The sequence below is a fragment of the Staurois parvus genome, unplaced genomic scaffold, assembly GCF_062004578.1.
Source record: "Staurois parvus isolate SC_StPar_1 unplaced genomic scaffold, SC_StPar_1.0 ptg000946l, whole genome shotgun sequence".
Classification (NCBI taxonomy): domain Eukaryota; kingdom Metazoa; phylum Chordata; class Amphibia; order Anura; family Ranidae; genus Staurois; species Staurois parvus.
This window is the reverse complement of record NW_028318742.1, coordinates 1,376,056-1,402,176: the sequence shown is the minus strand read 5'-3', so window position 1 is coordinate 1,402,176 and position 26,121 is coordinate 1,376,056. Positions and strand designations below refer to the sequence as shown.

The following is a 26,121-nucleotide window of genomic DNA, read 5'->3' as shown; positions in this document are numbered from 1 at the left end:
ATTGGAGAAAACTGATCTCCAATCAAGGTCTTGGAACTCTGGACAATCTGGATGTCCATTAAGCGTTGGACTAACCTGTTGGATGACCATTGGCTTCAGATCGAGTTGGTAGCATATATCAACCATCAGGGAGGAAGTCTCGCTGTGACAAGCGAGTTGAAGAGAATGCTGTCTTGGGTGTAACTTCACGCTCTTGCTATGTCCACCATATACACTTTCAGTGATGGCAGTTGTCAGGTGGATTTTTTTTAGCTATCTGGATCTGGGAGAGTGATCTCTGTACCTGGAGAGGTTCTAAGCCTGTGTCACAGGTGAGAAGATGCTGGATGTGGACCTCCAGGTTCTACGACAAATTGGACACATATGTGTCCAGTTCTAGGAATCCACTGGTGGAAGCAGTGGATGCTGCAGTGGCTCAGTTGAAGCGGTGCACCCTGATCTATATCTTTCCTTCTATGAAACTTCTTCCTCGCCTGCTCCTCAGGATCAAGTAGAGTGGTATTCTGATGATTGTCATTTGCCTTGCTTTGGCCAGGGTGAATGTGGTACACCATCCTGGAATAAATTTTTGCAGATTTGTAGCCAGACCATCTAGATCTGCTATGCAAGAACTGATTTCCCACGCTGCTTTTCAGTCACTGACTAATTGCATGGCTGTTGAAACTCAGATTCTAAGGGTCAGGGGCATCTGAGTCTGTCATTCCTATGTTTAAGGCTAGGAAGTCCACTTCTCGCAAGGTCTGTCATCGGATAAGGAAGGTGTACTTTGCTTGATGTGAGTCTTAAGTTCTTTAACCCAAGGCGTTTCACAGTGGAACAGATCCTCTCTTTTCTGCATTTGGGTATCTACCAATGCTTAGCGTTAAGTACCATCAGGGGTCATATCTCTGCTCTTTATATTCTGTTTCAGACACTGTTGGCTTTCTGATTAGGACCTTTTGTGTATGAGGTCTCCTATGGAGTACCCCAAATGCAATCCCCTGTGTCTACTTGGAATTTGAATTTGTTCTTTAAGCATTTCAGAAATCTAAGTTTAAGCCTATAAGAGTTATTCTGCTCTCTGCGGACAGAGAGGCTTATTTCTACATTTATGGTGGGACTGCCCCCTTATCAAACCTTTCTGGACAGAGATCTGAACCCTGATTGCCAAGTCCTGCAACATCAGCTGGAGGATGATTCTCTCCCTGTGCTGTTTCATGTCACTTCCTTATCAGTGGGCAAATATAAAAGATCACTGCCACCCCACCTCCTTAACGCAGGTAAAGTCTCATACCTGTACACTGGAAATGTCTGGTTGTACCAATGGTTAGAGACTGGCTATTGAGGGTGCAAGATATACAGCAAGTGGAGGTAGTAATGTGTACATAATTACAATCCTATGAAATTTGAGCACTATGTAAGTTTCAGATACCTATTCTGCTACAGCTAGCTTGTGTTATGTTTAGACTAGGGAGAGCTACCTCCTGTTTCTTGATACCCCTTCCTTTTTCCCCATGGGAAGGGGGGAGACCGGGGGGGATGTGGCCTATGGTTGTTTTTTGTTGTTTTCTTTCCTGCTTCCTCATATTCACCCCATGTCTCATTTTCATTGCCTGATTACTTCTCTACTGAACATACATCTGGTTATGGGAGGCATACTTAAAGCGGAGCTGCACCCAAAAGGGGAAGTTCCGCTTTAAGGACTGCTCCCCTGTACCCCATTAAGGATTGGCACCTGCAAGGGGGGGGGGGCGGGTACACGAATTTCACAGGTACCCACTCCCATTTCCAGTCCGATCGCCTAGGTGATCGGCAAAGGAAGGTGTCCTCCCTCCCTTCCTGTAGTTTTTTGGGACACGTGACCAGTCCCAGAAGACTACAGGACCATTCATGAAGCGAAGCGCTACTCACAGCTGGGTGCCCACACTGAAGATGCCGGCCTCCTGGAATCCAGGACGGCTGGTGAAACGGGCTGCGGGGGACACACCACAGGACCGAGGGACAGGCAAGTGGCTGTTTTTTAAAAGTCTGCCGCTACAGTTTTTGTAGCTGTTGACTTTTATTTTTTGACAGGTGAGTGGAACTCTGCTTTAAGCCTGGTACACATGATGAGAATATTGCACAAATGATTGTCCTTTTTTTTTTTTTTTTTTTGCATGCTAGTCTCGAATCAAAAACGAATAGGTTACTAGAAAATTCTCGTAAGACAGAATACAACTTCCTGCGATGATGTATGTATTGTATTGTAATGTATTCTTATGTTTCTGATCATGCATGGTCTTGGTCACTCAATTTTTTTTTCGGAGCATTACTGTGCTGAGTAAATGAAAACAGTTTTTTCTGTTATCATATGAGAACATTTTTTTACTTGTCTCTTTGGATAATTTTGCATGGACTGTCATGATAGGCTCTAGAAAACTGTGTACTAATGATCAGAATATTGGACGATCATTCCAAAAGTGGTTTTATTTTTTGTCTGATTTTCTTATCGTATGCACTAGGCATTAGGCTTTAATTCTGGGCTCTATTGCCGATTATTACCATTTATTGTACATTATGACCCTGGTGTTCAATAGACTCGTTTTCTTATTGAAGTTTTTTACCTGGGAGACATGACTATACTGGGGGGTGGGGATTTGCTAGTGCCAGCTGTAGCCTGTTGTTGATGGCCTACCTACAGTATGCTGATTATGTCAAATGTTTTGTCTTTTTATTTATTTTAATTTTTTTTTAAAGTCTAAATAAAAATGTAAAAAAAAAAGAGTTCTTTCTCTCTCTACTTGGACCTGCATGGTTGTTTTTCTTGTTGCCATCAACTTGGCTGGGCCAATGTCTGAGCTGGCGGCTTTTTCCTGTGAGGATCCCTCTTTGGTCTTCCATAGGGACAAGATGTTTCATTTTTTTGTCATTTGGGATTTCCTGTTATGGACAGTGGTATTAATGGTATTTTTCATTTGCCTTTTTTGTATCTCCTGTGTTCCCTAGGGGAATATTTCCCTGAGAAAACCACACCACAAGAAATGATGAAGATCTTTGCCTTTGCTAACTCCCTGGTTGAGCTTCTGGCCCTGGGCTTGGAGACCTTTAACAGGGCGCGGTACCGTCAGTTTGTGAAAAGAATAGGACGCATTATCAGGTAAATGGCGTTGTTTATGTCTTCGAGTCTTCTGAATGTCAGAACCCATTTACCAAAAGCACATTAATATAAAATTTCTCTGCTGTTGTAGATGATCCTAAGGTCCTTTGCAAACCATACCACACTGGGTTGCAAGTCTCGTGTTTTTTTGTATTGAGGTGCATTAGACTGTCTGTACAAAATTAATGGGCTGCAACGCACCTCAACACCAAAAAAAACGCATGAACGCTAAAGTACTGAGATGTTTGGCAATGCTGCCTGAATCTCAGTGCCATGGTATTGTATAATAAAGAGTGGTTCCTCGCCTGTATTATGAACTGGCATGGGAGGGACACAGAATTTCATGTTAAATGAAAAAAAAAAAATTAAGTAGTTAAAATGTTTCCATTAAAGTTATGCTTTACATTTGAAATGATTCTGCAGGATGACACTGTGTTATATCAGTGACCACTGGGCTCTGTACCTGAGAAGTAACTGTGACAAGGAGCACAGCTCTGAGCTGTACTCACTGGGGAAGCTGCAGGCCGTGTATGATGAACTCTTCCTGACTACGGTTCTTCATGTGCTGAAGGCTAAGAGGTATGAAAGTTGGGGCACTTGGCACCCCTTGTTTTCTTGTAACATTCCATGTTAATCTTTTGACTACCAAGGCTGTGTACTCAATGTCCTGGCAATTGAAGAGAGGATTTTTTTTTTTAAAGTATGCAGTATTTTTAAAGGATTAAAACATGGGGAAATTTGCATGGATTACAGAGTTACACATAACATTATGACCTCCACCATAGCATGACCAACAGGGTAATATTTAGTAGGTCCCTTTTACTGTCAAAACATTCCTGACCTATCAAGGCTAGACCTCTAAAGGTATGCTGTAATATCTGGCACCAAGCCGTCAGTAGTAGATCCTTTTAACCCCTTGGCGCCGGCGCCTCCCGGCCCTTTAAGGGTTTCAGAAGTCGGGAGGCGGGGTGGGGTTTTAGGGTCGTATGACCGCCGTGATTTGCTGTCACGGCGGTCACATGATCGGTCCTGATTGAAAGAGGAGATTGGGACCTTTCCATGAGTACCGGACATGTGTGCTGGGAGCGCTCTCAGCACATATGTTTTTCTTAATTGCACGCAAATGTGCGGCCGCTCGGCGTCAAGGCTCAGATGCCAGGAGGCTGCACATTTGCGTGCGGCCAGCACCAAGAGGTTAAGGTCCTGTAAGTTGTGAGGTTCAGCCTCCATGGACTGGACTTTTTTTCCAGCTCATCCCACAGATGTTTGATTTGGATTGAGATCTGGAGAAATTGAAGATCAAGTCAACACCTCGAAGACACCTTCTATTGCTCCGTTGTCCAATTCTGATGCTCACATGCCCATTGTAGATGCTTTTGGCTGTAGACACGGGTCAGCATGGGCATCCTGACCTGTTGGCTTCTACGCAGCAAACTGCGATGCACAGTGTTCTGACACCTCTCTATAGGATCCAGCATGAACCTTTTCAGCAATTTGAGCTACAGTAGCTTTTCTATTGGATCAGGCCAGCCTTCACCCCACACACACATGCATCAGTGAGCCTCGGTCGCCCATGTTGTCAGTTTTCCTCTTCCTTGGGCCACTCTTGGTAGTTCCTGACCACTGCAGACCAGTAACATCCCACAAGAGCTGCAGTTTTGGAGTTGTTCTGACCTAGTCATCTAGCCATTACTCTTTGGCCCTTGTGAAAGTCGCTCAAATCATTACATTTGCTTTTGTTTTTAACATTTCATCTTCAGGGACAACATGTTCTCTTGCTGTCTAGTATAGCCCACCCACTTTCAGATGCCATTGTGGGATAATCATCGTTATTCACTTTACCAGTCAGTGGTCATAATGTTATGACTGATGGGTATATTTTGATTATTTGACATTCCTATTCAGAAATTATTAGCATTAACATGGCGTTACCTCTGCTCCTTTACCGCTATAATCGCTGTCAAATTTTTGGAAAGGGTTTCCACTAGATTTTTAGACAGCAGCTAATTCACCTACCAGCGTCTCTCTGGAGTGTGGGAGGAAACTGGAGTACCAGGAGGAAACCCACGCAGGCACAGAGAGAACATGCAAACTCCAGGCAGGTGGTGCCGTGGTTGGGATTCGAAGCAACAACCCTAGTACTGCCAGGCGGAAATGCTAACCATTTAGCCACTGTGCTGCCCATTTAGCCACTGTGCTGCCCAGGTTGTCAGATGTGGGTGGCCAGAGTTCTCGGCTCATATGTTTGAAGCCGTAGACAGTTGAGCTATGTGAATACAAGGGATGATTCACAAACAGATGTCACATATGTACAGTGAGGCATCATGGCATATTCAGTATATAAACAATGGCCATGTGATGTGTCCTGCCTTCTCTCTTGCTCTGCAGGTTGGGGATTTGGCTCTTCATGTCTGAGATGCCTTATGGAACTTTGTCGAACGGTATGCTCTGGAAGCTCTTCTACCTCATGCACCATGCGGAGAGCGAGAATGTAGAGAGCCTGTACTCTGTGGTTGATGCGGCCACATGCAAGTCTTCTCTCAGCGGTATTTCTCCTTTTCTTTGTCTTATATCTTTCTCTTTCTCTCTCTCTCTCTCCCCCCCTCTCTCTCCCCTCCCTCCCCCCCTCTCTCTCCCCTCCCCTCTCTCTCCCCTCCCCCCCCCCTCTCTCTCCCCTCCCTCCCCCCCCTCTCTCTCCCCTCCCCCCCCCCCCTCTCTCCCCTCCCCCCCTCCCCCCCCTCTCTCTCTCTCTCTTGCTCTCTCTTTTTCTCTCTCCTTTTTTTTTAATTTTCTTAAGATGCTTTTTATTTATTTAAATCCCATCTCCAGGCAAAATAAAATTTGCACTGCAAGGGTTAACTGCTCACTTTTGTCTATAGGATTGGAGATATTCCTACCTAATCCTCTGATCCTCCCTGCACAAGACTTGTCCCTGAGGCTCCTGAACCACCCCCCCCACCGCGGTCTAGCCAGACTGTTTCTACTGTCATCAAGCCCATAGACCTGAAGACGTCAGGAACAGTCCACCACTGGATCATGGGGGAGCGCTGTTTGCTGGTGGAGCAGAGGATTATTATTTTATTATTATACAGGATTTATATAGCGCCAACAGTTTGCTCAGCGCTTTAAAATATATCGGGAGAAAATACAGCAACAATACAGTTCAATACAAGAGGGTTAGGAGGGCCCTGCTCTTTGGAGCTTACAATCTAGGAGGGAGGGGCTAGTGGTACAAAAGGAATAACTGAGGGGGATGGACTGGTAGGAAGAATAGAAGATTCCATTATTGGCCGAGGGCAGGATAGGCTTCCCTGAAGAGATAGGTTTTCAGAGATCGCCTAAAAGTGAGCAGAGTAGGCGATAGTCTGATAAATTGGGGTAGAGAGTTCCAGAGGATGGGGGAAGCTCTGAAGAAGTCCTGGGGACGAGAATGGGAAGAGAAGACGAGGGAGCTAGAGAGCAGGAGGTCGTGCGAGGAACGGAGAGGACGGTTTGGGTGATATTTGGAGACAAGATTGGTGATGTAATTTGGGGCAGAGTTATATTAGGTAAGTATACAGCTCTATCCTCTCCCCTAGACCAGGGGTAGGCAACCTGAGAGCCGCAGGACTACAAGTTCCATCATAGAAGTGCAGGCACAGCCCGACTGCGTGGGAAAAATGTTTCTTTTTTTTGCCCGAAGTTCAGTTTTCCGCATCTAAAAAAAAAAATACATACGATGTAATAAAAACAAACCTGTTGGAGACTGATACAATACATGTCATGTACACTAATAGCAGTACATAGTTCATACAGTGACATATAATAAAAGGGGTACAAAGTCCCCATGGTATATCAAAGTGTATATAACCTAAGGACTTGTAGTCTGCACAGAACCCAGTCCGGTCAAGCGGTAAGGGGACACCGAGTCCACAGGCTCCAAATCATATCAAATCTTTCAGGGCAACCCCAAGTTGTGTTTCGTTTTATATCTCGTTTTATATCTCTATGTATGTGTCCCAGGCCAAACCAGAGACCGGAGCTTGTAGATGGCCACAGGCTAGTCCCTCACTATGAACCATGGGTTGTGAGAGGTCTGCCAATCTTCTGAATGACAGGCAATTCTTATGGATAAAGCTCTGACACTTTAAGGTACCATCAAGACTTACCTGCCTCTTCCTTTCTCCCACATTCCTATTGGCCAGTGAAGCAGCCCTTTATAAAGATGAGGCCAATAGGAATGTATGGGAGTCAGGAAGCAGTGGGTAAGCTTGGGACACTACCAGATTTTAGTGTCTGAACTTTATATCTTGCAGATTTTTTTCCTTTTTTTGGGGGGGGTGTGACAGAGTTGCTTTAGAGCAGACTTTGCCAAAAATTTGCAAAGTAAACGTATCAGATTTGGGCCCCCTCCTCATGTAAAAAAATCACTTCATGATAGTAGTTTAAGTATTTATTCTACCTTTTCACTTACCGATATATTTTTAAAGTGTAAGTTCACCTTCAGCAAGATTTTCCAAAAAGCATCCCATGCAATTCCATATAGTGTGAGTAGTACAGGTGAAACTCGAAAAATTGGAATATCGTGCAAATGTTAATTTATTTCAGTAATGCAACTTAAAAGGTGAAACTAATATATGAGATAGACTCATTACATGCAAAGCAAGATAGTTCAAGCCGTGATTTGTCATCATTGTGATGATTATGGCTTACAGCTCATGAAACTTATAGCCTTACCCTTTAAACTCTTTGTTTTATTTTACTCATAGATCTGATAAATCATGAAAAATTTGAGGCCTATTTCTCCACCATGAACAGTTCAGAGGGCATCTGTCTTCTTACCACGTTCGCCCAGATGGCTCAAACTAAGCAGCACGATGTAGATAAAGAGCTGGTCAAGACCATCGCCTTGGAAATCTATGAAGTATGTTGTGGGAATGTGTTTAACTGCTTCTAGTATAAGTAGGTAAAACGCTCTTTCACAGAGGCAAAGGAAGAGAAAGGGGCACTAGGGCTTTCTGCTTCTTGTACAATGAAGCCTCATGCAAACAGGACATTGTTTTCCTTCCCTGGATGCTTTGTTCCTGTCAGGAAAAACACAGCTTGAAAACCATTACTAAAGCCGCATTTTGCACATGTGTTTTGGCACGTTTAGATGCTTCAAGCGTTTTGGGAGTTCATTAATTCCATTGGCCAGAATATTAATTTATTCTGGCCATTGGTATGACAGAACTCTCAATTGCTAAACGTGCCTAGCGTTTAGGTGCGTTCAGTGTTTTCTGTGGCTAAACTGTTTTCTCGTGAACATACTGGTGGCCTCTAAACGCTAATACACAATTAAACAGCTATTTGTGCATAGGCACATAGGGTAACGTAGAGGTGTGTGCTGAAAAAAAAAGCCTGGAAAGGTGGCATTTTTTACGTCCTGTGTGTATGAGGCCTCAAGATGCTTGCATGAGGAGTGAACACAGCCATAACCTCAGTTCTCTGGTTTTGTTCCTTTGTTGTCCAATCAGCAGCCTGGATAAGAAGGGATGACCAGGGAGGCAGAAATTTGGCAGCCTTTGAGTTTTCCAAAGAAGGAAGCTCCTAATACCAGGCATGTGACTTGCTCCCTTCTTCTCATGGGACAGCACTGAAGCTTGGCGATTGGCCCAGCACTTTGAAGCATGATCTGTGTGCTTTTCCTGCTTGTTTGTCAGGAGGGCAAGTAGATTGGAACACACGATTTACTGAACAAGTAGTTTTTAAAAAAAAATGTCCACACCCCTGAAAATTGGTGCATGTACAACCTTGGTTTGATGCTGTGCGATTTGAGCCCATTCAAAATAAATGGGCTCAAATTGCACTACACTGAATCGCATGTGAATTGCAGAGGAATGTGGTTTTGCATTCCTGTGCGATTCATACTGTAAACCTAGGCTAAAAACGGACCTTGCACTTACAATGCAAAATCCGCTTTATTATGCTTTTACTTAGTATTTTAGGAAAGGGACACATTTTATAAACACCTTGGGCAAAACATGTTAGATAATATACTTTTCTTTCCTCCAGTTTCTGCTCGTAGTACACTGGTCCACGTCATCTTCAGTCTGGTGAGATCCTGAGAACTGTTGAGTAGCTCTGATCTTTGTAAGAACAGGCTCCAGTTCCCTTTGCAAATTTTGGAGTATTATTATTATTATACAGGATTTATATAGCGCCAACAGTTTGCTCAGCACTTTACAATATAACGGGAGACAATACAGCAACAATACAGTTCAATACAAGAGGGATAGGAGGGCCTGATCCTTGGAGCTTACAATCTAGGAGTACTCAGCATTTTCCGTGATCTCCATGACAAGATAGTGGCATCACCTCTTGTACCATAGAAGTTGGAGGAAAAGTGAGAATTATTATTATTATAATACAGGATTTATATCGCGCCAACAGTTTGCTCAGCGCTTTACAATATAAGGGAGACAGTACAATTACAATACATTTCAGTACAGAAGGAATAGGAGGGCCCGGCTCGTGGAGCTTACAATCTAAAGGAAGGGGGAGGTGATACAAAAGGTGATAGCTGTGGTGGAGGTGATTCAAGTACAGTTCTTAGGTGGAGGTGGGGTAGGCTTCCCTGAAGAAGTGAGTATTCAAAGATCGCTTAAAGGCAGACAGGGTGGGGGCTGACCGGACATACTGTGGTAGGGATTTCCAGAGGATGGGGGAGGCTCTGGAGAAGTCCTGGAGGTGAGCGTGGGAGGAGGTGATGAGGGAGCTAGCGAGGAGGAGCGGAGTGGGCGATTTGGGCGATATCTGTGGATGAGGTTGGGGCGATGTTGTGAATGGCTTTGTAAGTTGGGTTAGTATTTTGAATTTTATACATTGGGTTAGTGGAAGCCAGTGAAGGGATTGGCAGAGAGGGGCAGCATACAATATACAATCAAACATTTTCAGCACTTCTAGTCAATGTTTCAGCAAGAGGGAGGAGAGTGAGGTACATTCTAAAACGCATGCAGTGCAAGGTCTACTTTAAACACAGTTGTAGCGTTGGCTGGATATCATCACTAGCTCACAGACTCGATCCACTTGTTAACATGTGAGTACAGGTCTAATAAAAAAACCTAGCAAGTCTTGAGAAAGTCTGGCTTCATTCCGTTTTCTCTTCCCAGGTATCGTATGTGAGTCTATCCACAAGAGAGGCTTATTCTAAAGTGGGACGTGAGCTTCTAGCCTCTATTACTGCCGCACATAGCGACATCATATCCATTATCCTGGAACGTGTCCAAGAAACCATCGATAAAGTGGGAATGGTGGGATTTTAATTTTTTTTTTTAACTTGCTTTATAACTTCATGTCGACCCTGTAATAATGTCATCTTTCTGTCATTGGAACCAGTGCTTCAGCACCTGCTTGAATACATTTAGGGCAACCATTATGAAAATGTATAAACCAGTTTGCCTGCTTCTTACAACACTGAGATGCAAGTTTTTGCTGGACTGAGCCTTAAAGGATAAGTTCACCTTTTGGACAAAAATAATAAATGGTAATTTTTTTGTAGGTAAAAAAATGTACTTTTTAAATTTTTGTCCAAAGTAGCCTGGAAAGCATTGCATCAGCGATCAGTAGATCGTTGATGCCATGCAGGGCTCCTGCAGACCTGTCAGAATATCTGCTTGCCATAAGGGATGTATGAGCAAGCAGACATCTGACAGGAAGCTTCAATAAACTACCACAGTGCTCCACAGCGCCGTGGTAATTCATTGAAAACTACAAGCCCACAGCCGCTAAGGCTGTCGACACTTGCAGTTCATTCACGGACGTTCGTGAATGAATGACGCAGCTGTGTGGGCGAAGCCCCGCACGGCCACACTGTTTCCAAATCTGAAGGATAGTATGGGGGAACTTCTCATTCTATTTGTCAGAGGGAGGGGGGGCGGCGGGCGCAGCTGCAACTATGGGAACATGTTGCATGTTCCACCCTAAAAATGGGTGGAACATGTAACATGTTCCCAAAGGTGAAAATATCCTTTAACCACTTCCTGTCCGGCCCATGTATATAAAAGGCTGGAAGGAAGCATTGCAGAAGCGGGTGGCCGTTTATAAACGTCCTCCCGCTTCTCTGCCTGTGCGTGCTCCCTGGGAGCGCGGCACCGCGATCCGGTGCCCGCCGGAGGACACAGTGGAACACCGATCGCTGTACGGGACCTCTGTGTAAGGTCCCGATCAAGTAATCATTGATTGGCCAAACAGTGATCACATGAGTAGTAGTTCGCAAGATGTCACTTCTGAAATCATTGCTTACTACGTGTGAAATATGCGAATGATCACAGAGGTCACATGGTACAAGGCTATTCACAACAGCCTTGTACCATGTGACAAGCTGTGACCAACCACAGCTCACACAGTATTTCTCAATGGCTGCAAGAATGCAGCCAGAGAGAAGGAGAAATGATTGCTTTTACATTCTTTATGGGTGTAACAGCAATCCGTGTAAAAACAAAAAAAAAAAAAATCATCAGCCCCCCACAAGTAAGTACAGTGTCACAATGGTGACACTGTACTGCTAGGGTGACAGCATGTTAAAAGAAAAAAACATAAATAATAATCTAATAAAATTAAATAAATATGTCCAAAAAATGTTTGAAAAATTATAATTTTAGGTTATAAACTAATTTGGGTTATTTTTTTTTTTTTACTAAAAAGATAGATGAATAAATTTTGTCCACGATTTATGAAAAAAGATTATTTATTTGCAAAATTTTATAAGAAAAACACTTTTTTTTCAAAATGTTTGGACTTTTTCATTTATATAGCAAAAAAATTAAAATCCCAGTGGTGAATAAATACCACCTAAATAAAGTTTTATCTGTCTCAAAAAAATGCTAAAAAATTCATATGGGTACAGTGTCGCATGACTGCTCAAGTGTCATTCAAAGTGTGATAGTGTCTTGGATGTAATGTCAGCAGCACCAGCAGACTCCGGGCTATTGCTCAAGCGACCCTATAGCAAGGATGTCAAACTCCACTTCATCAAAGGCTGTATCAGCATTATGGTTGCCCTCAAAGGGCCGGTTGTATCTGTAAGACTAGATCCAGAGCACCCCACCCTCCCATTATATCAGATATGAAGAATCTCACACCCTTCCTGCACCCCCTGTGGGGGCAGAGCTGGAAAGCAGAAAGTGCAGGATCTGGAGGAGGACCAGAGGAAGAGTGGAATCCATTACCAGAGTCTGCTTAATGCTGAGACCAGGGGAGGCAGAGATGAGGGGGTGCTTCAGCTGCACTGAGAGGTGCAGGATTAAGGAGGAGTGCTATTTTCCTCTCTGCTGCCAACTGCTGAGCCAAGGTGGGGGCGGAGACAAGGGAGTACCTGCAGGAGAGGTGCAAGGGCCACATGAAATGGCCTGGAGGGCCGGATTTGGCCCACGGGCCTTGTGTTTGATACCTGTGCTCTATAGTATTCCCCTTCCCTCTACCCTGACTGCTGTTTAAAAGGTTACATAGAGAGGTGAGGGGAAGTGCAGAGGATCTGGGTCAGCACAGACAGTAATTAGACACTCCCAAAACAGGAGAGGGCTGTGTCATGCGGGGGGAAGGATTTATTTGTGCTAAGGAAATTGAGTCTTTCTGGGCACATTACAAGAGAATTAAAAATGAAAAAATCTGGAAAGGGAAACACCACAGGTAAGCATTTAAACTTTTTTTGTCTGTGTTTTACCAATGGTGTCCTCTGTATTTGTCTCAGTACAAGTTTCTAAAAAGGATTTTAAAACGTCACCTGTGTTGCTGTTCCTTTTATTAGGTCTCCCTGTACTTGTTTAAAGAATTGCCCTTACACTGCTGGAAGCCGAGCGCCACAGAAATCAGCGTCATCAGGGATTGGCTGATCAACCACAACCTCTCGGAAGTGGAGAACAAACTGGCTTGTATCATCCTGGAGGGCCTCAACTGGGGCACTGGTGACTCGGTATGAAGACAATAACCAATACATTTTTAATGAGAGCATTTGTATTATAACACAATTTCAGACAATTGACTAAAAAAAAACTGTCCCCCCCCCATTTATTCCGTAACCTGCAGCTTTTTGAATAATTACTTTAATCTGTGGTTCTGGGACAGTCAGTGTTCTAGTCCTCCACTGCTGGCCCTGCACTGATGAGCATGCATAGGGGATGATGCCTGCAAGGGGGTGGGGTGAGAAGACCCGTTGCTGACCAGCAAGATAAGTGGCTTTTTCAGTTTGGTCATCACAATTGGACTGGTGGGGTGAAAAATCGCAGGACCATAGGTTAAGGTAAGCATTCTTTTGTGTGTGTGTGTGCGTGCGTGTGTGCGCGTGTGCGCGCGCCAGCCATTGGTTAGTTTGGAGGCATTTTTTTTTCCGGATCACATGATCAGAGTTCCACTTTAAACTAATCTCCCATATGTGTTTTCTAGTAAAACAAAACCCCAAATAAATGTGTTAAAATGGAACTCCAGTCATTTTTTAAACTTTGTTTTTTATAACCCCACAGCGTTAAAAAAATAAAAATTCCCAAGTATTTCTTATCTTTTTCATGCTCTATTGCTGTCCCTGGCTTCCTCCTCAGTCCATTGCCAGCAGCTCTCTTCAGGCAGAATGACAGTCATGTCATTCTGCCCATTTCCTCTGGGCCCAGCCTGTCCCCCTAGGGGGCACTTTATTACACAGGCTGAGCTGCGCTCACTTGTCATTAGGTGAGCCCTGGTCAGTCTTGGTAGAATGCCCGCCCTCCGCCACCTGAGGAAAATGTGATGATGTCACCAGACTGGCTAAATGACTGCAGGATGTGTGTTTTTTTTTTTTCTAATTACAAATACTAACACTGGAATTTAAAGGGGTAGGGGCACTTTGAAAATGCACCATGAATAATGTTCTTTGAGATGGCATACTGATATTTGATGATATTATGATATTGTGACTGTTTCCCACACAGAAAATCCTGCACCTGGATCACACTGTACATGTAGAGGTGTCTCTAATGGTTCTAGAGGCTTACCAGAAGTATATCTCAGACAAACCTTACACAGGGATCATATCCGAGAGTATTAAACAGGTTAGTTCATCTAAAATAAGAATTTCACTCTTATTTCTGGATGTGTCTCCTGCCATGAGCATGATTGTCATCTTTTTTTAAAATCTTTTTATTAAATACAAAACCACTTTAATAAATACATTAAACTTAATAGTCAAACATTTTTTTACAATTTTTCCATCATACCCCCGCAGCCCACCCCACCCCTTCATACCCCCGCAGCCCACCCCAACCCTTCATACCCCCCTCATCCCACCCCTTCATACCCCTCCCATCCCACCCCTTCATACCCCCCCATCCCACCCCTTCTTACCCCCCATCCCACCCATTCATACCCCCCCATCCCACCTCTTCATACCCCCCATCCCACCCATTCATACCCCCCCATCCCACCTCTTCATACCCCCCCTTCATTACCCCCCAGGCCCACCCCACCGCACCCCTTCATACCCCTCCATCCCACCCCTTCATACCCCTTCTTCATATCCCACCCCTTCCCACCCCTTCCTATCCCACCCCTTCCCACCCCTTCCTATCCCACCCCTTCCTATACCACCCCTTCCTATCCCATCCCTTCCTATCTCACCCCTTCCCACCCCTTCCTATCCCAACCCTTCCCACCCCTTCATATCCCACCCCTTCATATCCCACCTTATCCCACCTCTTCATATCCCACCCCTTCCTATCCCACCCCTTCCTATCCCACCCCTTCCTATCCCACCCCTTCCTATCCCATCTCCTTCCTATCCCATCCCCTTCCTATCCCATCCCTTCCTATCCCATCCCCTTCCTATCCCAACCCTTCCCACCCCTTCATATCCCAACCCTTCCCACCCCTTCATATCCAAACCCTTCCCACCCCTTCATATCCAAACCCTTCCCACCCCTTCCTATCCCACCCCTTCCTATCCCACCCCTTCCTATCCCACCCTTTCCTATCCCACCCTTTCCTATCCCACCCTTTCCTATCCCACCCTTTCCTATCCCACCCCTCCCTATCCCACCTCTTCCTATCCCACCCCTTCCTATCCCACCCCTTCCTATCCCACCCCTTCCTATCCCACCCCTTCCTATCCCACCCCTTCATATCCCACCCCTTCATATCCCACCCCTTCATATCCCACCCCTTCATATCCCACCCCTTCATATCCCACCCCTTTATATCCCACCCCTTCATAGCCCACTTCTTCATATCCCACTTCTTCATATCCCACCCCTTCATATCCCACCCCTTCATATCCCACCCCTTCATATCCCACCCCTTTATATCCCACCCCTTCATATCCCACCCCTTCATATCCCACCCCTTCATATCCCACCCCTTCATATCCCACCCCTTGCCACTCCTTCATATCTCACCCCTTCCCACCCCTTCATATCCCACCCCTTCACACCCATTCATATCCCACCCCTTCATACCCCTCACATTTCAATTTCTATTTATTTATTTTTTTTTCTTTTCTAGTAGTTTCTTCTCACCTGTACGATTGTCCTCTATCTCCAAAACTATCCTCTGCTCATTATATCCACTTGTTACTCTTACTTCTTTATTGTATATCTTCCCTTTCCCTTCTATTCCATCAATTCTACAAATCTCTGTGAAGTTTTAAATTCTCCCCACTTTTCCCAGATCTTTCTAAATATACCCATTTAATCTTTTGCAAAAAAACTATAGTTCTTCGTTCCTATATATAAATTCTACTCGTTTTATCCAATCTTTTATTCTTGGGTTCTCTTGGGCCTTTCAGAATTTAGGGATCAACCCTTTTGCGGTTTTGGGTGTCATTGTGTTTCTATACTGTTTCGTTGTTAAATCGGTATTCTGAAATACACATCTATGGATCTCTCCGTATGCTTTCCCCTATAATCTCACCTATTTGTTGTATTACCTCCTGTCAGAATTCCTGGATTTTCGGACATTCCCACCATATATATGTTATTGTACCCACCCTCCCACATTTCCTCCAGCAATACATAGAATTCTCTGGGTGTTGTTTGTGCTCTACTAGGAGTTATGTACCATCTTGATAGTAATTTATAGTTCATCTCTACAATATTCATATCTACTGCCTCATGTACCATTCTAAGCACTTTCCTTCTCTGTTTCTCACTCAGCTGCATTCTCAACTCCTTTTCCCATTTCCCTATGAATACTTGAATAGCCGGTTCAGATATCATAGTCAATATCTTATACATACATGAGGTACCATGTTTTTGTGTTCCATTTGAGTTTAACAGTTGCTCAAATGGATACATATTTCTAACCCCCCTCAGTGGTTGTGGGAGAGATGTGACAAAATGCTTTAATTGAATATACGGCCAATCATCAAATACATAAACCATGTCCCTTTTTTGTTTCAACTCGTGAAATGTGCATATTTCTCCATTACTCATAATATCCTTTAATTATACATTCCTATCTTTCATCCAGGTTTCTGCTATAGTAGTTTTACCCAGCAAAAAAAAATGTGTTCCTTCCAGTGGTATTAATAGTGAATTAGACCAGTATTTCTCAACCTTTTGTTAGTCAAAGCACCCATTAAAAGTATGGACAGTCTTGAGGCACCCCATTCTAAAATGTGAAAAACTAATAGTTTTATATAACACAGCAACATCCACACATGTAGGACACCCAACATTAGAGGTGACTTACTTTTCCAAAGCAAATACACTTTTGCACACTGGTACTGAATGGTATTCCAGTGTTTCTCTTCTCCCTCAGTTTTTCTCCATCACTGAGCTAATGTGACCCCAGCACTGATAGAGGGGGGCAGGGGAGGGTCAAACTAGGATGTTGTGCAGGCAGCTGACATCCACCTTACCAACTGATGATGTCATTGGTTGTCAGGATGCCGATGGCTAGAAGGTTGTAATGGTGCACAATGAAGACCTGTGGCTTTGTGTAACTAAAAGGCAGGCTTGTTCCACCCACTGGCTTGTATTCACATTTTGGTCAATTTTTAGACATTTTGCAAAGGCACCCCTGAAGAAACCTCAAATCCCCCCAGGGTGCCTGGGCACCTTGGTTTAGAAAGGCTGAATTAGATCCCCATCCATTTTGTTTGTGAATTAAATCCCATACCTTAAATACATTTTTTGTTAACGTGCTAGTGTTTTCTGACAACAATCAATATTGTTGTGGAACCCAAATAATCTTATTTTACTTGAGCTTCACTTAACATTTGTTCAATCCCCACCCAACTTTTCCCTTGTGCATTGTGTACCCAATCCATTACTCATGATAATAGGACTGCAATATAATATCTTTTAAGATCCGGCACATTTAATCCCCCACTTATTTTATCTTTACATAATACTTCGTATTTCACCCTTGATTTTTTATTTGCCCATATATATCTCATTATCATTCTTTTTAGAACCCTAAAATAAGTTTTTTCAGCAAATATATTGGCAACATTTGGAATTTATACAGGATCTTAGGCATTATCACCATCTTTACCATATTTATTTGTCCTATCCAAGATGGTGATCTTTTTGAAATCTTCCTCAGCTCATCCTTAACCTCATTCAATAATGGGATGTAGTTTGTCTGGTATATATTCTTAAGTGACGGAGTCAACTTAACTCCTAAATAATTAAGTTCTTTATCCCTCCAGGTAAATGCGAACTTTTCTTGTAGAGACTGTCTTTCTACTTTCGATAGATTAATATCCAATATCTCTGATTTGGAGAGGTTAATTTTAAAATTTGATAAATCTCCATAATGTTTTAATATTCTCATAAGATTTGGTAATGGGGTTCCCTACATATCATCTGCATACGCTGCCACTTTATGTTCTATTTCACCAATTTGTAACCCCTTTATAGTTACACTCTGCTGTACCGTTGCTAACAAGGGTTCTAAGGATAATATAAATAGGAGCAGTGAAAGTGGGCATCCTTGTCTTGTTCCATTACACATGTCAAAGGGGTCTGACAATGATCCATTAACCTTCACCACTGCAGAAGGATAGCTATATAAAGCTTTTATCCACTTAATCATTTTTGGCCTCAGTCCTATCACTCCTAGAGTACTCATCATAAATTTCCAGTCCACCTTGTCGAATGTTTTTTCAGCGTCTATTGACAGATATAATACTGGGAATTTCTCCTTCTTACTCAGACCATTGTCTCTACCTTCTCTTCCCGGTATAAACCCCACTTGGTCTATATAAATCCGTTCAGGCATTAAATCTTTCATCCTGTTGGCAATCACTTTTGCATACAGTTTTATATCTATATTCAATAATGCTATTGGTCTATAGCTGGCACATTGAGACGGATCTTTACCTTCTTTAGGAATGATTGTTATGTGTGCCAGCAAAGATTCTTTCCTTATTTGCGTTCCCTCTCCAAACGCATTCGGGACTAGTTGCTCTTTAAACCTCCTATAGTATCTTACAGTGTATCCATCTGGCCCCTGGCTTTTGTTTGTGTGCTCCTAGGGGCTTCAAATATGTCTTCTTGTATTATTGGTCTATCTAACATTGCCAATCATTCTTCTTCTATTTTAGGTAACGCCTCTTTCTCTAAATATGTTTGAATTTTTTTTATTTCTATTCTCCTCCCATTCTCAAGTTCTTTGAGGTTACTGCGTAAAGGGAGCTATAATATATTTGAAATACACTCTCGATTGATTTAGTTAAATGTACTGGTTCTCCTGTTTTATCTTTAATGTTTTCTATATAATTTACTGATTTCTTTTTCCTCACCAGCCTTGCCAAATATTTCCCGGATTTATTTCCCCATTGATATCTTTCTCTCAGCACCATATTAAAGGCCCTATTTGTCTCCTGTTCAAATAAACGACTTAATTCTTCTCTTTTTAATATTATTTTTTGTTGTATTACAGTCTCCATTCTTTTTTATGTGTTTGCTCCAATTCTTGTAATTCCTTTATTATTATTTTGATCTTCTCCTGTAGTTTTTTCAGTTTTTCCGCCCCTATGGAAGTCAGGACACCTCTTATATACGCCTTATGGGCTTCCCAAATCATCACACTTGATACCTCTTCTGTTTCATTTGTTTGAAAGTATTGCTCTATTTCTTTTTGTATTCTTATTTCCGTCTCCTGATCTTGTATATGTGTTTCATTTAATTTCCATGCATACATTTTATTATATTCCTTCCCCACTTTCAGTCTCATTGTAACTGGTGCATGATCTGATAATGATGTAACCTCGATATTGGATTTAATCAATGATTCCAATAATCTCTCTTCTATCATTATATAGTCCCGTTTAGAGTATGTTGCATGTACAGAGGAATAGAACGTATAGTCCTTTATCCCGAAGTGTTTTATTCTCCATGCTTCTACCAGTTGATATTGGTGTAATTTCTTTTTTATTTATCTTAAACGTCTTCCTCCATCCCTCTGTACATTCGATGATGTATCCACCTTAGGATCCATACAGAAGTTAAGCTCCCCTGCTACAATCAATTTACTTTTCTTAAAATCCATCAATTTCCTTAACATCTCCTCTAAAAACATGATTGGGTTCTTATTTGTGCTGTAAATATTTGCGAGTCTGTATCCCATTTCATATAATTTCCCCCTCAAAAACAAAAATCGTCCATCTGGGTCCACCAATCTATCTTCTATAGTGAATCTCGTGTTTTTTTGCCATTCCAATAGCTTACCCACATTGCTTTTCTTACTGGTGAGTCAGCATAATACCAAACTGGGTAGTTTTTAGATTGTAACTTAATTCTTGTATCATAAGTTAGATGTGCCTCTTGTAGGATCACTACGTCCATCGAACGTTGATGTATTTCCCTTAGTATACCTGGGAATAGTTTACCTGGGAATTTAATCCTTTTACATTGTAAATTATAAAATTAACTACCTGCCCATCCTCCATCCTCTTTTTTTTTTTTCTTCTCCTTTTCTTCCACTCTACCTAGGTATAAATCTTAGGGCTCATGTACACTTCAGCTGATAAACTCAGGTTTAGGAGCTGTTCAGCGGTTTTTTTTCAGCAGCCCCTGAACTCTCCCTAATGTTTTCCTATGTGTCCATGTACACATCGTCCTTTACAGTCGTTTACAGGCATTTGAGTTTACAGTTGTTTTTTTGAACGCAGAAAACTTGCATTCAGCAGTAGATTTTATCAGCGTTTCCATTGCTTGTAAATGCGTCAAATTGCGTTAATAAGCGTTTGCATTTTTTTAATTCTTCCAGTTCCCGATGCTGTCCAGAGTCTTTTTTCATCATGAAAAATGCATGCAAAGCATTTTCAAGGTACTCAGATGGACAAAACACTGAACACAGGATGTTCCTACCAAGCTTGTCACACATTGTAATGACCAATTCACACCTCAGACCTCTCCCACCCTTGGAAACAAGATATGTTAATGACCATTCACACCTCAAATTCCTCATGAAGACCCCCTGCCAGGTGGCCTTAATGACTCCCCCCACCAGACACCTTTCCCACCCTTGGAAACAAAAGAAATGTTAATGAGCAACTTACACCTAAACTAATCTCAACACTTACTGCTGTCTCTGCTTCTACTCTCTGTATTTCTCTGAAACAGTCTGAAATAGTTTATAATTTACCACTTTTCAGTGCATTCTGGGCATTTGGAAGGTTCTCCTGTGCTTATCTTTAAAAAACGCTTCTAAACGCAAACGCGCATAAACACGTTATGCAAAAACTGCTAAACAGACTTTTTTAACCTACGTTTTCCACAGTTTCCATCGTTCAGTAGTGTCCTATGTACATGGGGCCTTAGTATGACACTTCTAACCCAGCAAAAAACTACTAGACAAATTCTACTACTTTCTCTCCCCCTTTCCCCCCAACCCTTCCCTCCCCACTCTCCTCCCATCCCCACTCTCCTCCCATCCCTTCCCTCCCCACTCTCCTCCCATCCCTTCCCTCCCCACTCTCCTCCCATCCCCTCCCTCCCCACTCTCCTCCCATCCCCTCCCTCCCCACTCTCCTCCCATCCCCTCCCTCCCCACTCTCCTCCCATCCCCTCCCATCCCCACTCTCCTCCCATCTCCCACCCCCCCCCATACAATTGTCCAACCTTTCTTCAGCCCACACAACTTCAACGTGACTGTATGCAGTGCCACTTCGATTTTGGGGTGACCAGGGGTATTAGCCGACCTTCCTCACGCCGCTCCAAACTCCCTCCTCCAGGGTGCACCTGTCAGCTCCCACAGGACCTCCCGTAGTATCTTGAGCAGAGATGTCTGGCTCCTCCACGACCTATCCTCTCTCTCGCAGAGTGCACAGTGGGCCCCGATCCCAGCTCTGTCCATCTCTCTCAATTGCGGCTGCCCGACTCTTCCTCTGTCGGCTAGGCAGCCAGGCAATGCCGCCTGCAAGCCGCCCTCGCAGCCGCCCCTGCCTTCACTGCCGGGCTCCGCCTCTGCCCCGCTCCACTGAGCGGTATCCATTCTCCACTGTCTCCTCTCCAGCCGAACACGGGGGCCTTTACAGTAACGGGTCTCTTCAGCATGGTTCCGCGGCCCGGGCAGCACCAATCGCAAGGATTTTTACCGCTCCACTCTCTCTAGCATCCTCGGCGGTGACCGGAGCTCCTAACACGTACCACCGGCCGGCACCATATTCAGGCCCCTCCCCCTCTAACTTTCATGCCCCTGTCATATAACCTCTTTTGACATTGTGAGTTTCTTTTAATGCCGCCAGGGGCTTTGTACAGAGTTGGAAAGGGTTTGACCTTCTGTCAGGTTTAAACTGCTGCTTGTATCCCAGCTGGGGAGATTTACCCATTCTATTAGTCCTGGCGACCTCTGTCACTGGGACTGAATTTGATACAAAATGCAAAACTTTATAAATGTCAGGAGGTGAAGGGAGACCTTTTAATGGGGACACCTTTTATACATTTATACGTAAAGTTGATCCAGGAAATATCTAATGGCCTCTCAGGGGATCAGGAAGGATTTTTTTCCCTTCAGGAACAAATTGGATCATGCTTTGCTGAGTTTTGTTGCCTTCCTCTGAATCAACTGTGGGTACAGGATTATAACTTTTTTTTTTTTCTTTAATGGTTGAACTGGATGGACTTTTGTCTTTTTTCAGCCAGACTAACTATGTAACTATATATGTAACTTTGTAACCTTGAAAAAAATGTGTGTGACTTGCGAGCCAAACTATATACTCAATAAAGTGTTTCTATGGATCGCCAACATTTAACACATAACTCAAACTGTGCAACCTAATAATATATTTATAAATGTAGCGCTCCCTAAAAATTATATTAATACATACTTATAATTTGTGATGAACACATAATATAATAAAACCATACTTTTATAGATAAAACAATTATAGTGACATGATTTAAATGAATAAAAAATAAAAATACAAAAAAATTTGTGATTATTACTTTACTCTAAAAATTATATAGTCCCATCACTCAATAAGTGATCCAAAAATCGTGATGTGGTGACTTATTAATCATGAAATAGTGACTTTCCGTGATCCTCCAACCAGTAAGATTGTGCGCTCACCTCCTTCTATGCCTAAAAAATAGGTTACACACGCTTGTGGTTCACACAACCTGGAACCTGCTGGAACAGCTGTAGCATATCATGGATATGTGATCTTTCCTGTGGATACCTCGGTAAGCCCCTTATTAGCTGGATATCCCTGCAGGGATTAAGCCCTCCTTGATCTGCCAGAAATCACCTGCTTATCTCCTCCTGATTATCTCCTCCTCATTCGTTCCTCAGCAATAAATGAAAATAGGAGACATAGTGCTTTATCCTTAAAACAATATGTTTTATTCCAATACCAATCTCTATTGCACTCACATTTAAAATAATGGGGTGGGGCTACGACGTCACTCGGCACCAGAAGAGATTAGACGGCAAGTACATACATCTATAAAAGTATGGTTTGATTATATTATGTGTTCATCACAAATTATAAGTATGTATTAATATATTTTTTAGGGAGCGCTACATTTATAAATATATAACTTTGTAACCTTGCTGGTAACAATAAAGAAGGGTTTACTGCTCACTTTAGGGAGATTTTTTTCCTTTCTGTTGTGTTTCTGGGGCAGGAAATGAAGAGAAAACTAGACACAGATAACCGTACAGGGGTTCCAACTATTCCCATTCAGTTCTTTTTATTTTACATAAATGTGAGGTTCCACAGATATGTATTCAAACTTAAAGTGGAAGTTACCAACAGGCAGGCATGTTATTGGGGAATAAACAAACTTTTTTGCGAAAGAATTTTCTAAACTGCCTATTTGCAAGCTTCTGTAGAATGTATTCCCAGTATGCCTTAGGTTCAGGATGAATGCATGTTCATCCTGGCGAGGACTATTGTGGGAGTGGTAGGGAAGAGGTGTCATAACAGGCTTTCAGAATATATAACATCTTTTATTAAAAAAAAAAAAAAAGATACTGTCTTTCCTTGATATTTTGGAATGCTAACAGCAGTTGAATACCACAGCCAGTTTAATCCTGTCATTGTATGCTTTCCATTAGGTTTCTTACCTGGCCAGCATTGTCCGGACAGGACAGACCCCGGAAGCCTCCTTTAACCAGTGGGCCTGGGATTTGGTCTTGAGACTTAAGTTACACAGGAACGACCGTCCCGAGCAGCTGTGCGATGCTGTGCCAGATCTGACGGAAGCGAACGTACTACATCCCGTTCTGAAGGCCGTGAAATCCAGTGTCCCAATTGGTTGTTACATTGCTCTGGCCTCGGCCTCGGTTGGGCACACGTGAGTTAGCTTTGTCCGGTGTTCTCTTTGATGCCTGTTCCTTTTTGTATCCTTTGACCTCCATCCCCTGCCATAGAAAACCAAACTTCTGACATACAATGCAGTAGGAGACAAGTTGTATCAAATAACAGAAATAAACCTATATATGTCTAACACGGGCGGCACAGTGGCTTAGTGGTTAGCACGTCTGCCTTGCAGTAAATGGGTCATGGGTTCGATTCCCAACCATGGCGCCTCCTGCATGGAGTTTGCATGTTCTCCCTGTGCTCACGTGGGTTTCCTCCGGGAGCTCCGGTTTCCTCCCACACTCCAAAGACATGTTGGTAGGTTAATTGGCTCCTGTCTAAATTGTCCTAGTTTCATCCCTGGCCATGCGGGATCTCCTGCATGGTAGGGGTTGGGGAAAGACCTGGCAACCTACCCTTTAAAATAATTGCTAAGAGAATTCATGGAAAAAGTCGCTTACGAGTGACGGTCCATGCAATCGCCAAGGGTCGGATACAACTGAATGGATAGATAGAGATGTCTAACACATAACTTGCTGTAAAAAAAGCTAATCACTACAGCTAAGTAAGAAACCGTATGGCTCAGTCTTTAACCTCCTTAGCGGTTTTCCCGAGTGTAGCTCGGGGTAGAATTTCTATACCAAGAACGGTAACCCCGAGCTACACTCGGGCTTACCATGCGGCGTTGCTCAGGGGGTCCCTGCAGCACTTACCTTGTCCTTCGCTCCCACGATGTGTCCCCTGCAGCGTCCCCGTCCATCTCCTCCGGCGGATGCCGGCATCTGACTTCTGTGTTCCGGTCCCCGTGACGTCGGAACGTTCGGGCGGCGGAACCGGCGGGAAATTTGAAATTTTTAAAAAATGACATTTTTGCTGTCATTGCTTTTTCACTGCATTTCACATACATTTTGTCCCCATTGCTTTGTCCTGTGCCCTGCCTGCATTTTGACTGTTCTTTCTGCCTGGAAACTTAGAAAAGTCCATGGCGGCCAAAAAGCGTCCCTTTACATCAAAAGCGGTTTTAGAACAGCGATAGTAAATCAGAACCACTTGCAGAATTGAGTGATAATGATTTGTGGGGAAATTCGTCATCAGACACTGAAAACGATTTTGCGACTTTGCTCAGCGATGTGCGAATTTGCCTCTGTATTTCAAATTTCAGTGTTTTTGGTTTGATTATATTATTGAATTAAATTGATTATTATTATATTATTATTTTTTATGATTATTAATTAAATTATAATTTATGATTTTGTGTTTCAAGTTTTATCATATCCGGAATGTTTAATAGACTCTTGTTCGGACAGATTTCAGTGAGTTATTCCTAAAAATTACAGCCTACAATTAAAAACTACATATTTCCATGCAAAAAAATGGTACCGCTTTCAGCACAAAATTCCTGACATGATCATACCGCCAGGGAGGTTAAGGGCACAGTCACATCAGAATGGACCGTTGTGGTGCATTTATGCATGCACAATATTGTGCGTTGCAAATAGTCACCCCGTTTAGTTAAATGGGCTGCTTAACGTACCAGGGTGATGATCCAAGAAGCAGAACTGCTGCATTTTGCTTGCGCAGTACATTGCAACACATGTTAGTATGGTACTCTCCATTGCGGTGTGTTGGGGTTTCATTCACAATGATCAGCACCACAGTGCACCAATGTACATACCATGTTTTACCGCAGCACAGTGTTGTAAATGGGCCTTAATTTTTTTAATTGCCCAGGTTTATTTGTGAAAGATTTGTTTATTATTATTATACAGTATTTATAAAGCGCCAATAGTTCGCTCAGCGCTGTACATTACAAAGGGGGACAGAACATGTGACAGAACAATAACAATACAATGCAGAACATGAGGGGATCGAGGGCCCTGCTCTTTGGAGCTTACAATCTAGGAGGGAGGGGATGGTGGTACAGGTGGAGATAGCTGTGGGGGATGGAGTGGTAGGAAGAGTGGAGGAGGTCGGCAAGTTAGCAGGGGGTGGGGTAGGCTTCCCTGAAGAGATGGGTTTTCAGGGTGCGCCTAAAGGAGAGGAGAGTAGGTGATAATCTGATGGGTTGGGGCAGGGATTTCCAGAGGATGGGTGACACCCTGGAGAAGTCCTGGAGGCGGGCATGGGAGGAGGAGACCAGGGAACTAGAGAGAAGGAGGTCTTGTGAGGAGCGGAGTGTGCGTGCTGGGCGGTACTTGGATATTAGGTCAATGATGTAGTTCGGGGCAGTATGGTGGACGGCTTTGTACATCAGTGTTAGGATTTTTAA

At 43.2% G+C, this 26,121-nt stretch overlaps 1 protein-coding gene across 1 annotated transcript in view; it reads left to right on the top strand.

The window, feature by feature from the left end:
• The window catches only part of EPG5 (ectopic P-granules 5 autophagy tethering factor), a 210,699-nt gene that overhangs the window by 81,567 nt on the left and 103,011 nt on the right, over positions 1-26,121 (top strand). The window contains exons 9-16 of the mRNA XM_089656878.1: positions 2,965-3,115; positions 3,539-3,694; positions 5,504-5,661; positions 7,864-8,018; positions 10,246-10,386; positions 12,882-13,046; positions 14,035-14,154; positions 23,609-23,847. Coding sequence (XP_089513004.1) covers positions 2,965-3,115; positions 3,539-3,694; positions 5,504-5,661; positions 7,864-8,018; positions 10,246-10,386; positions 12,882-13,046; positions 14,035-14,154; positions 23,609-23,847 — 1,285 coding nt within the window. The remainder of the gene's footprint in view (positions 1-2,964; positions 3,116-3,538; positions 3,695-5,503; positions 5,662-7,863; positions 8,019-10,245; positions 10,387-12,881; positions 13,047-14,034; positions 14,155-23,608; positions 23,848-26,121) is intronic.